General features: G+C 38.6%; 1 protein-coding gene across 3 annotated transcripts in view; it reads left to right on the forward strand.

Annotated features, from left to right (window-relative positions):
* The first annotated feature begins 1,485 nt into the window (after window positions 1-1,485).
* LOC122993073 (contactin-associated protein-like 4) overlaps window positions 1,486-13,026 on the forward strand; it is a 135,141-nt gene continuing 123,600 nt past the window's right edge. The window contains exon 1 of one of the 3 annotated variants that reach the window (XM_044366932.1): window positions 1,486-1,928. In XM_044366932.1, the coding sequence (XP_044222867.1) occupies window positions 1,844-1,928 (85 nt within the window). In that variant the 5' untranslated portion in view covers window positions 1,486-1,843. The remainder of the gene's footprint in view (window positions 1,929-13,026) is intronic. The other 2 variants (XM_044366931.1, XM_044366930.1) reach the window with 2 other exon arrangements.

Below are 13,026 nucleotides of genomic sequence, written 5' to 3' on the forward strand. Positions count from 1 at the left end.
TCAGAGAGTTATGGAATATAAAGTGCAAGTTTTTTTCGTCTTTGTCTCAGTTTGTGCCGCCCAAGGCAAATATGCATCTAATTGCACCCACTCGCATCTTTCCATTGACTTTGTATCCAATCTCACCATATCTATACTTGATTCACAATCTGTCTAAACACACTATTAGGCTATACGTTGAATCCCAACCAGTCATAGCATGTCTTTAAAGACCTGTATGACATACAAGGGTGAAAGGGGCAGGTGGGCCTGAGACAAACTTCCAGCATCAACGTGTCTGAAGCTTTACGTCAAGCTTTATGTCAGACATTCAAATAAGTTGACAGAACCACATATTGTCATGCTCAATGCTCATTTTTGTTCCTGATCCCCTTCATCTGTGACATTTTCAGACTGTACACAATATCAGTAACAGGATTGAAGAAGGAAGACCTAAAAGGGAAAAAAACGGATGATACTGCAACATTAGTGGACGGCTCAGAAAAATATACAAAACACACACACCATAAGGACTCAATTTTAATAGTGATTGATGTTTTCAAACGTGAATAGTGTAATTTGACATCTGTTAAATGCCTCATTTATTGTGCAATCCTGTTTTGACTTCATTTCTTGGACTAAAGTGTATTATCAGCATTAGTACATGCAGTAATTATCTATTGTGGCTCACTGTATAGACCACTAACACCACACCGCTCTATTTTGAGAGCTAGACCTGAGGACCTTCATGCAGGCCAGAGGATAATGTCATGTAAAAGCCTTGTAGAATAGAGGAAAAGCCACCAGGTCACATTCTCTATTTTATTTCTAGTAATTTAGAAATTTAAGCAACCAAATGTGGAGTTTATAGTCTACAACTGAAGGTTCTACACAGCAAAAGCTGTCTAGTAATGTTTACACTTTATATTTAGGTTTGACAAGCTGGAGAAAATGAGAGAAAATGCTTGGAGTAATCATCTGTTTTCCACAAAAACAAACAAACAAAAAGAAAAAAGAAAAGAAAAGTTAAAATGTCTTGAAATTACATCTACCTGTATTCCTTCTCCCTCACTGAAAAATTCAGAATTTATGAATATGTAAAGTTTAACTAATGAAAAACCTCATGTGCATTGGAGGCTTCAAGTTCCCACATCTCACATGTGTATGTTGTATACTGGACGATGATTGGCTTCCATACTTTTCGTGATGTCACAAATCATTATTGAGACTCAAGGTGAGCACAGAGAAACTTTCCACCTTCAGCAGATGAATGTGAAAGCAGCCTTCTGGTGCACATACATCATTTAGTACAGTTAAGGTCAAACATCCAAATGAAATAATAAGAAGAAAAACGCATTTTTGAGTGGAAAGGCGCCTTTAATATTTTATAAAATGTGTGTATGCATGGATTTATATGTGTGCATGTGCTAAATTCCTCTGCGCAATGTGACTGTGACCGGCTGCCTGTCTGCTGGGATTTATTACCTTATTTGTTTGCTAAACGGTGATCAGTAAGTCTTTATTTATCAAGCAGCACCCGCAGTATAAGACGGGATACTGAAGGACCAGTTCGGCAAAGCCAGCAGGGGCTTTGAAACAGCTTTTATTAACGACCGAGGGATGATCTTTCTGAAGAGGAGGAGGCGCACTGTGACAGCATAGTAAAACAATCTCTCTCTCTCTCTCTCTCTCTCTCTCTCTCTCTCTCTCTCTCTCTCTCTCTCTCTCTCTCTCTCTCTCTCTCTCTTCCTTCACTCGGGTTTGGGGAGATCTCTCTCGGAGCTGGAGAGGAGACTCTCTCCTCCAGCAGCCGCCGCCGCCGCCGCCGCCGCCGGGCTTCTCTGCAGCGTTCCTCCGCTTCATCATGGATCTTTGGACTAAAAGAGTCGCTGGGATTATCGCTCAGGTCGTCCTGCTTCTCTGCAGCTCGTACGGGACAACCGGAGAAGGTGAGCAGGCTGTGCGCTTTTTTTTAATTACTTTTCCTGATGGAGACGGAGCGCGAGTCCGGACAATGCAGACCCGGAGAGGCGGCTTTAAACTGGGGGTCATCCTGCGTGGAAAATAATACGAGGCTTCTGTTACTGTGTGTAAAGATATCTTGTTGTTTGTTTCATCCATTTAGGAGAAAGTGCACAGCTTTCTATTTTTGAATACTGTGGGGTTTTGCGCGTCTCTGTTACGCATCAGCGTTTAGTTGTAAAGGAGAAATCAGGAGAGTTGAAGCAGTTTGATGTGAATTCTGGTGACTTTATTCTTTTATTCACAAGACATTTTGAACTGTGATGAACGCGGTTATTCTTTATTAACGCTTAAGGAAATATGTCTTTATTTTGTAGAAGTCAACTTTTATACAACGTCCTTTCTTTATTTAATTTCATATCTATTTCAGATTTGAATCCTCAATTTATTGATTATCAGGCTCATTATCATCATAATATCCTCCTGGAAAGCTTTGCGTTTTTGGATCCTGCTGCGCAGAGCAGGTTTCCAAATCCCAGAGCTGAATGTTTGGCTGTAAATTGTCTCAGCTTTGTGTTTCATCTTCTCATCTGCTTTGGTGCATGTTATCACATAAACGTGTTAGATTCCAGTTCATCCACCGTGCGCGGTAAAACAAGGTTATCTCATTGATTTCTGGTTAATTTGGTGCTCAGAACAGCATGATGGGTATCCTGGGACTGAGCCACAGTGTGTTTGTCATTGTGTTCACACACCCCAGAGAGTAGCTGGAGTGCAAATATGTGTGTGAGAGAAAATGCAGGTTGGTTTAGGGCTGAAAGGTTGCTGGGTTGATTCTGTTACCTCTGTGATGTAGAGATGAAGGAACCGTCTTTATACAAGTACTGTTGAGTTGAGTCGCACGTCAACATTGGACAGTTTCCAGGTCTGAAGCTGTGTGTCAGTGTGTGAGTGTGAAGCTCTCCGCCCCTCTCAGGAAGGCTGAGAGAGGAGGAGAATGAGAAAGAAAAGAGAGGGGGAATCCAGCTGGGGAGGCACATGGCAGAAAAATTCCTCCATCCCTCCCATGTTTGAGCCTCTTGTGCACCTGCTCCTTGGCCTAATTTTCTCTTTTTCACTGAATCCTTTTTTGTTTTTTCTTGTATTTCCTGTCGTTTCTCAGTCAGTGATGATGTGACTTGTGCCTACACAATACTATTTCCATCTTCCTCTTTCTCTCAATCTGCACTTTCATCTCTCTAACTGGCTTCTTTAACTCTCCGTAGCCCCCACCTTTCCTATTCTTGTTCTTACATCTCCTTACATCCACATATAAACCTCTTAAATCTCACAGTCAATACAAACTCATATTGAGCAGCCAATTTGTTCAAACTAGGGCTAATTAATTAATTAATTAATCATTTGGTCCATAAAATGTCAGAAAATTGTGTAAAATGTACATCACAATTTCCTAAAACCCAAAGTTGACGTCTCCATATGTCTTGTTTTGTCCAACCAACAGTTTACTATCATATAAAACAGAGGAAAGCAGCAAATGCTCACAAATAAGAAGCTGGAACCAGGAAATGTTTAGAGTTTTGGCTTAAAAAATGACTTAATCAGTGACTATTGATCAAATAATCGATTAATTGTCATATTGTTGCAGCCTTGGTTCAAAAACCCACAGACCCACAGAACATTACATCTCAAAGTGTAGAGGATATCCCAAAGTTTATTTATTTATTTGACAATAAATATGTCAATTTAAATTATTTAAATTATGGAAAAGTATGCACAACATATCTATTTCCATTTGTTGACTGGCACAGCCATAAAAATACACAAAGTCTTATTTCAATAGTTAATTTTACTTAATTTCAAACATTATATGGCTTCAATAAAGGGCTGGAACAAGCTGATTGTTATCAATGAATCAAATTATTTTCTCAATTAAACCATTAATTGCTGTGTATATATGATGTCTGAAAATTGTGAAAACTGCTTGTCTTTAATTTCTCACAGCCCAAGAAATTCAAATTTCTTGTTTATGCAAGAACAGTCCAAAATCAACAAATATTCAGTTTACTGTCACATATGACACAGAAAAGCATCAAAATCTTATAATTGAGAAGCTGAAAAAACAACAAATGTTTGGTGTTTTGCTCAATAAATAACTGAGATGAGTAGTAGTTGCTTATTAATTCACTGTTAATCGACTAATCATTGTAACTCTAATGTCATTTCACTTTATTAAGCAGCTAAAGTGAGTGTATCATACAAAAAGTGCCATCTCTTTCACTTTGTGTGGGATTTGGAGTCCACTGCATCTGCTGCAGTTTATTGTAACATCAGTCGGCTGGAAGACAGCGAGACAATGAGAGAGAGGATTGCCTCATCACTAGGTGGACAGATGAAGTAATGAAAGCCGAATGAAGAAGGCAGAGAGACGATTGTATATTAAGATGTGCTGTATGCAGTTAGAGCAGATGTCTGTATAGTTCCTCTTCATCTCTGTTATTCCTCAACGAAAGATTCATAGTTTCACTAAAATATCTTAATCTTTCTTTTTCTCTATTGAAGCCTTTCCTCCCGTCTGCTGTCTCTGGCTCAGATCTGCTGCAGACTCTCTTTGCTGCTCGACTTGTCTTTCTGCTCGTTGCTCTTCTCTCTCCATCTTTCTTCCTCTCAACTCATTCTCTGTCCTCATCCCTCCCTCTCCTGCTGTATCTTGATCAGAGCCCGACCGATAACGGATGTTTGGGGCTGATGCCGATATCAGGGAGTAAAAAAAATCAGATATCAATATCAATATACCTTCGAATGAACCCTTTATATCTACATAGAGAGCTGGTCCATGGAGCCCGCCATGTTGCACCGCCATGTTTCTACAGTAACCCAGAATGGACAAACCAAACACCAGCTCTAGAGAGGGTCTTTCGCATTTTTTACAAGTTTCACAGCCACCGTAGGTCCTCTCACACGCTTGGAAGGGGAGGGATGGGGTATTCAGTTGGTTGCAGTCTGCAACATCACCACTAGATGCCACTAAATCTTAAACACTGGACCTTTAACATAATTAGTGAAGTCACTGGCAAAACATCTGATGTCCTCTAGTCTCTACCTGTGGTGGAATCAGTACCCAGATTACTTAAGTAAAAGTAGCATTACCACAATGAAAAACATTCAGTAACAAGTCCTGCATTCAAAATCTTACTTAAGTAAAAGTACATAAGTAAGTACTGTGAGTAAAATGTACTAAAGTATCAAAAGTAAAAGTACTCATTATGCAAAATGGCCCAATTTAGACTGTTTTATTTATCATATATAAGTTATTGGAAAATTGCCTCATTGACATTTACATGTGAGCAGCATTTTAACATCGTCATGGTAAAGCTAATTTCACCACATTAAACTGTTGAATAGTCTAATCTACGTAAGTAACAATGCATTATATAACAAACTGATCATATTCCGATCATATTTTACATATAAAATATTGATCTCAAATGTAACTAGTAGCTATAACTGTGAAATAAATGAGGTATAAAGTGGCATCACATGGAAATACTCAAGTAAAGTACAAATACCTCTAAACTGTGCAACAGTACAGTACCTGAGTAAATGTACCTAATTACATTCCACCACTGCTTTTTACTAAACCATTCTCATTATTCTCTACTCTATCAAGCTAGCTATGAGATTCATGCTACAGCTTTGTTCTGATTCTGAACCATTATTTCACTGGATTGAACTTCAATCATTAACGCTTTTGTCTTGCTTATGACAACATGTCATCTTTAGCAATATTTCACTGTTAATGCACAACGTTAACAGTCACAAACAGTAACTCATGGTTTGCTGCTTTTGCTATACATGTTCAAGGGAAACTTTAAATATATGGAGGGCGTACTAAACTGCGAGTCCTGAACAAATCAGTTTGGTGTGAATACATGTAACGTTACACTCTTACTAATGTTATAACATAGCATTATAGTCAGAATGGGCTAAGATGCTCAGCTTCCACTCAGCTGACAAGGTATGAAAGTAGCTACGTAGTTAGCTAGCTAGCTAATGTAGCAAACGAGCATGTTGAGCTTGATGTTACAAAGAGTAAAAGATGGGGACGTTGTTTATTTACTTTCCTGCTTTGCAGGAAACTTTCCAACTAGGTAACAACTTGATGTGAAATCAACACTCAACATACTTAATCCACCACTGCACCGTCGTGCTGAGCTGCAGCAAGATGCTCTGATGGTAACCTTTCAATCTGCTGAAAGGTCCGTTACTGACTGTACTGAGTAACTATAGCTGGCAGATGTGATAAACATGAGTGACATGGCGGTTGTCAGGGACAGGGTTAACATTATATTAGAATAATATTTAAAAGGGAAAATGATGGGGTAATTGTTTATTAACCTTCCAGTATGTGTTTCACAAACTAGTTAGCAACTTACTGTGAAGACACCGCTTGACTCCAAGTCCACACCGCCGTCTGCTCAGCTGTAATGTGTCCTCTGCCAGATGTGCTGCAGACAATGCTGATAGTATTGTAAACAATGGATTCAGAGAAAACTCTGCTGGACAAACTATGTGATGACACCATTTCTAAATCATACCAAACATCTTTTTCTGCATTATATGTTCTGTAAAAAAGGTTTTCATATTGGCGCATATCAGAAAACATACTTTTTTCACTGATACCGGTTTATCTGTGATAGGCCAATATTGTCCAATAAAATTGGTGCTATGGCAACTTGGAGGAGCAGCTGAGATTGTCACTAAAATAAGAATAGCTCGTCTACCTTAACTGAGTCTGGGTTAAAGTTGTCGCTACCTTCCGTTCTGTTAGCGAGCAGCAGCTGTCATGTCTCCTCGGGTCTCGGTGCTTGTTTTCGGCAGAAACTCTCCTGCTTTCTGCCTGCTCAGCCTGTTCAGCCTGCTCTCGGTGTGCCTCTCTCTGGATGGCAGATGGGTTGCTCCGGGTTCTGGTTCTAAGTAGCGGTTGTCCTCAGGCTCGTCCCCGCATCTGTGTGTACCACAGACCGGCTGCACACGAAGGATCTGCTGGCAGCAGCCTGAAGCCTGCCGTCACTACTTCTTGAGTAAAACTAAAAATCTAACATTAAAGATCAGAGTAAGCGCTCTACTGATATTGAAAATCATAAATCAAATATCTTATCTTGTAAAATGTACAGTATAACTGGTAACACTGGTGTTGTCACAAGCTTATTAATCAGTGGGAACATTTCCTCACCGTTGTGTCCCTACTGGGTGGCAAGCAATACACTGGAACTTGGCTCGGGTCTTGAGGTGTTGTAGCATTTATTCACTGACTAATAGCCTAAACTGTACACAGACTGCAATGTTCACAGCTATACTGCTAACGTCATACTTCAACATGGATCTATGCTACTTGTATAACACCATTTACTTTAGAAAATATTCTAAAATACATTATTTTTTTTAAAAATTCCCTGATGTTTAGGTCTGGCGGGGGGGTCAACTCAGGCCCAGTGGGCTGCTGGGCTTGCAGTATACTGGCTGAAACCCTGGCTGTGCAGCGGACTCTTTCTTCTGGATTCTTCCTCTTTACATTCCTCCTCTTTTTGTAATATCTTGTCTTTACCTATATCTTTTTTTTCCTCCCTGTTTCATGTTCACATTTCTTCATCTTTCTCTCTCTCTATGTATTCTCTCTCCTGCTGTTTGCTTCTCTCTTCTGTCTCTTGCAGTGCAGTGTCATAGTTTTCTGTTGAAGGTGGGAAGAGTTTGGGAATATTTTGTTATACAGTGTAATTTGAACCTGTCAGTATTTATTTTTTCTTTGAATCTTTGCTACTTGTATATCAAAAAAAATCATTTTCAAGGTGTTAAAGCCCCTGAAAGAGAGTTTAAGGAGCCAGTATACTCTGTCAGAACTGCTTCTCAGGCAGGGGAATAGCTTTGGAAAACCTTTCCACCCACACCTTTCTGATGTCAAACTTAGAGTGCTGTGTAGGGCCATTTCTATCATTTCAGTCACTTTTCATGTGAACATCCGAGTGCAACACCATGAATGTCTGAAAATATGTGCCATTACCCTCCCATTTTAAGGTTTTAACAATGGCTGGCTTGTCACTCCGCATTTGAATGTGGTTGTTCAGAACAACTATGAAAACTTGATTTCTGACATGGTCGGACAACACTTGATCGACCATGAACTGACTATTAGACTATCATGAGAAACAAATAGTGCTGCGCTATTTGTCTACATGTGTTTCAGCACTAGTATTGAAATATGTAAAATGAACATGTTTTTCTACAAAACCTGTCTTGTAATTCAACAAAAGACTCAAAAGTTCTGAAATATAAATGTAAGCAGTTGTACAAGAATTTTGCCCGAATCAAAACAGTCTAAGAATGGCATAATTTATATTTAAGGAACTATTTGATCAAAGGGAAAGTAAACAAGATTACAAATCTGACCAGACATTTGATGTCAGCTTTCAGTACTTGCTTTTTCCAACTTGTTTTACTTTGAGTTTTTCATTGTCTGTGCGATGGTCTGCAACAAATTTTAGTTGGTACCAAAAAAAGTGCAGTAATGAGGTTCAATATCAAGGCCAGAACACCCAAAAATCAAAGCTGGAGTCCAGACTAATGCAATTGTTTCATTGCCTCCAGCGCTTCAAAAGAGGCTGACTCATAACAGCTATTCGATGATAAGAAAGTCTGTGATACACTGTTGCCTTTAAATGAAAAAATGCTTTTCAGCCACAAAGTTTATCAGTTTAGGAAATATGTAAAATGAGCAATTTTAATAAATAAACAAGCTATTTTAAGTTCACATGTAGTTGTGGTGAGGAGAGGAACATTCATCATATTGCATTATTGATTATTTAAAGGTGCAATATAGTACATTCAGCCCAACTAGATGTCAACAGACAATTATTTGCTATGTAAAGATATAGTGAGGTAAATGAGCAGTGTATGGAGTCACACTCCCTCTGTGTGTGTTGTTATCCGAGCGTCTCTGTTCTTTGCTTTGATAGCCGGCCTGGCCGCGTATGCATTTTGGTGTGTGTGAGTCCCTCCATGTCCTCCCACGTCTGTTTTCAACAAAGTTTCTCATATTACAGCTAAACAGTACACTAAAATATGTTTCTGAAAACATTTGAGGTGAGAAATAGGCAATGCACTAACAGACTGTTGATCCATATTTGATCAGCGCTATTTAGTTTGATCTGTGTTTCGTGAGCTGTCGATTCAGGTGCCACTTTCTTCTTTTTCCCCAACTTTATTGAGTAAACAACGTGAACATTTGTTTTGGTCTGAGATGCTGGTGCTATAGTGCGACATCTAGTGGGGCTGAATGTCATATATTGCACCTTTAATTTAAGGCTGATATTGATCTAACATCTCATTCTACCTGTTTAGTTTCTTTCATTGCCTTGGCCACTCTCTCTTCTCCTCTCTCTCTCTCGGTCTATCTCTCTGTTTATCTCGCCGGGCCTGACCCAGCAGCACACTCATCATGCACGGACCATAAACAACAGCAGCATAATAAGTTAAGACAGCAGACAAAGAGAAGTCCCAGCCGCAGGTTTCAAACCGAGCAGCATCACATCTCCTTTTTTTTTCCTGCAGATGGTTCACAGTTCATTATGGAGGTGGTACAAAATGACAACAAAGTAGAAATACATATCTACGCTCCAATGACTTATTATCCGGAACAGTGAATGAGTGAATCACTGATGATGAGATTCAAAGAAGTCAGTGTGTGAAACAGCCACCCCCAGGGCCTTAAAGTCACTGTGTGTTTGATCGCCTTCCAATATTGCAACATGAAAGAGTCACTAAGTGTTCAGTAGCTCGGAGACCAGCAGCCAAATGACTAAAATGTATATGAAAATGTGCCTTTGAGCTGCCACAAACGCATTTATGGCTTGCATGTTGGTTTAGATGTCAGTGTTAAAGAAGAAAGGCGAGATTCTGCTTTTTTTACGGAGGAAAATACAGAAAGATTCCTTAAAGGCTTGAATTAACCATTATTTCTGTGATTATAGTGCTTCAGTTTTGTTGTTAGTTGGTTTATTTTCCTTATTTCTGTAAGCACAGTTGTATAGATAAGACAAGATAAGTGGCCAAAAACAAATACTATAACAACAGTTCATGTTGGTCAAGGGGTTGGCGGTTCGATCCTCGTCTTCTCCTGTCCTTGAGCAAGACACTGAACCCTAAAGTGCTTCTGAAAAAGAAACCTGCATCCCGCATCAATATAAGTTGTAAAAACAAGTGCATACATGTTTACTGGTGGTGGTAAAAGTGCATTCTGGGAAAATGTAGGACATTCCCAAAATGCAGAATGTGGGAAATCAGTAATTGAAGTAGGCTGAGAGTTTATACATTTTAAAACTAAATTTGTCACTGAATAAAATCTGGAATATGTTGAAGATACAGTTTCAGATTATTTTATGGTGGATTGTTCCTTTCTATTTTGGTTTTGTAAACTGAGGCTCGGACCCATGTCAGTCAGCTGAGAGATGCAGGTGGTTTCCCAGCAGCTATACCTTCAGCCGAACAAGAGAAGCTTCTTCACTCGAAAGTCAGTGGGACAGCAGAGAGAAAGGAGCTGACTCCCTCATACTGTCTAATCTTGTAACTAGTGTAAAAGACATTGTTGCAGAGGCAGCGTTTCCAGCTGGAAGACCTACATGTGTCTATGAAATCATATTGCCAGACAAGAACGTTGATTTTGGACAATTCTGCAAAACTCCAGATTAAATCCAATGGCATTTTTTTTTTTTCTTACTAGGACGTTTCTTGAGATACATTTTCTCTTTTACAAGAGAGACATGGCCAGAAAGGCAGCATACAATAGGTCTCACAAAGTCACATAAAAACACATTAATTTAAAACAATCACATCTGGCACAACAAAACAGGATCTGAGAAATATGAGAGCGATAAAACTTGACTATTTAAAACATTCCTCATAAAATAGTTTATATGATACTTGAATTGCCTGATATGAGGGCAGAGTTTTCAGATTAAATTCATCTTGTAATTTTTTTCTTAGTTCTGAGCAGACTGTAGGAACAATGAAGATGATCCATCTAGATGATGGAAGCTGTTAGAAACAGCAGATTGCATTTCACAAAGGTAACCAGGAAGTTCACCAAAGACAGCTTTAAAAATGAAAAGGTACATATGAACCTGTCTCTGCATTTTTAGTGAAGTTCATCTAGTTAACATGTATAAATTACAGTGATGAGTTCTTATTCCAGCGTTAAATTTAATGCAGATTTGTGACGGGATGAAAACTCCAGGCGTGTTATATACGCCTATTGACCACCCCAACCTTTACAGCCTAATTTTATGCCTTGCACTAATTTCCTTCATTGGCATTGATGGAACTGGATATAAATTGTGAGGTGCATAATCATCAAATATGGACATAATTACTATGGATACTAGGCTGATCCACAACTTGATGGAGGGGTATGGGATGAAATTAAATTTTTGTCACAACGGTTTAAGTTCTAACACTCCCTCCTCTCTTATCTGCTGTCTGTAACTTTTTAAAAGCCCTTGACGGCTGAAGACTTTGTATTGTTAAGATATCTGTTGTGAGTGCATGGAATTAATTTGAAATTAAGCTGTAAAATAGCAGACCTTCCCTCAATAACATTAATAACACCATTTGAACTTTCTTTCATTATTCTTCACACAGAGACACCGGCACAGACTGTTGTGTTTCTTCTTTCTTTTACTCTTTATTGGTTGTCTGCTGTGTTTCTAATTGTGCCCTGAGAAAGTTTTATTGTCTCATGACTGGTTTTGTTCTGATTTAATTCACTGTTCCTCTGAGCACAGTTTAGATACTGCAGTACTTTGAATTTATTTGTGTATTAATTACTGGATTTAATTAGCTTTGCTGTATTGCTAGGCATCTGTTTCCTCAGCTGACTTCAGAAATCACCCTGATTCTTTGATTAGTTTGCTTTCACCCCCCCTAGATAATTCAACTGGTGCAAAATGACAACTCTAGGAAGAAGCTCTTGCTGTTTCATTGTTTGGCACTTCACCAAAATCTCATGATAACCCAAAACACAATGACCATATGTGTATAAAATGAAGTAAATACTTTCCTCGGGCAGTTCAAAACCAGTTTGTCTCATATGTTCCGAGACCGTGGCGATTGTGAAGCACTACTACAGACAAAGCACAAATCTTTGGAGTAAACATTCCCACTCAAATCTGAACTGAAGGCACAGAAAATAGGATTGATATAAGAGCCCAATATGATCGATCCACTTTATTTATTACTTTATTTTTAAATGCAGCCCTTATTTTAGGATACTTGAAATGAGAAAAGAACATTTATTTATTATTAGACTACTTATTATTTGTAACATCTGTGTTGTTTTTGATTCCTGAATCATTTTCTACAAATCCCTAATATATTCTAGGATACTAGAAATACAGGCATAAGAGAAATAAACCATAATGCAACATAATAAACCAGAAATACAAAACTGCATTACCCATCATTATATTTTGCATTGTTACAGTCTTTTGTCATTTTCTTTCTCGATAAAATTGTAGAGTTTGAACCTTTGGTGTCCTTGAGTTGCATAGTGGTAGTGCCGAACATAGAAACACAGAACAATTTGCCATTATACTGTCTTCCTCTTTTAAATATGCTGTTGTTTGAAATATTATTGCTTTTAAAGAAACCTAATCTTGACCCCCTGGACATCAGTATTTACAGAGTAATCTCCAAATTACTATTTCTCTCCAAAGTCTTGGAAAAAGTAGTATTATCTCAGTTAATATTGTTCATGAATAACAATGACATCTGACAAACTGCCCTTCTGAGGGTTACTACCAATCTCTTGGTTGCATCTGATGCTGGTGACTTCTCATTTCTTATTCTGGACCTTAGCACTGCATTTGACATGGTTGACCCTAGCATCTAGCATCTACCTTAAGAAGTGGGTTAGCATCTCTGATTTTGCTTTTTGCTGGTTCAAATCTTATCTCAACCGTAGAACATTCTCACTATCACTATCACTGTCACTATTGGTAATGCTTCATCCTCCACTGCTCATCTTACCTGTGGCGT

The sequence above is a fragment of the Thunnus albacares genome, chromosome 12 (assembly GCF_914725855.1).
Source record: "Thunnus albacares chromosome 12, fThuAlb1.1, whole genome shotgun sequence".
In the NCBI taxonomy this organism is placed as follows: domain Eukaryota; kingdom Metazoa; phylum Chordata; class Actinopteri; order Scombriformes; family Scombridae; genus Thunnus; species Thunnus albacares.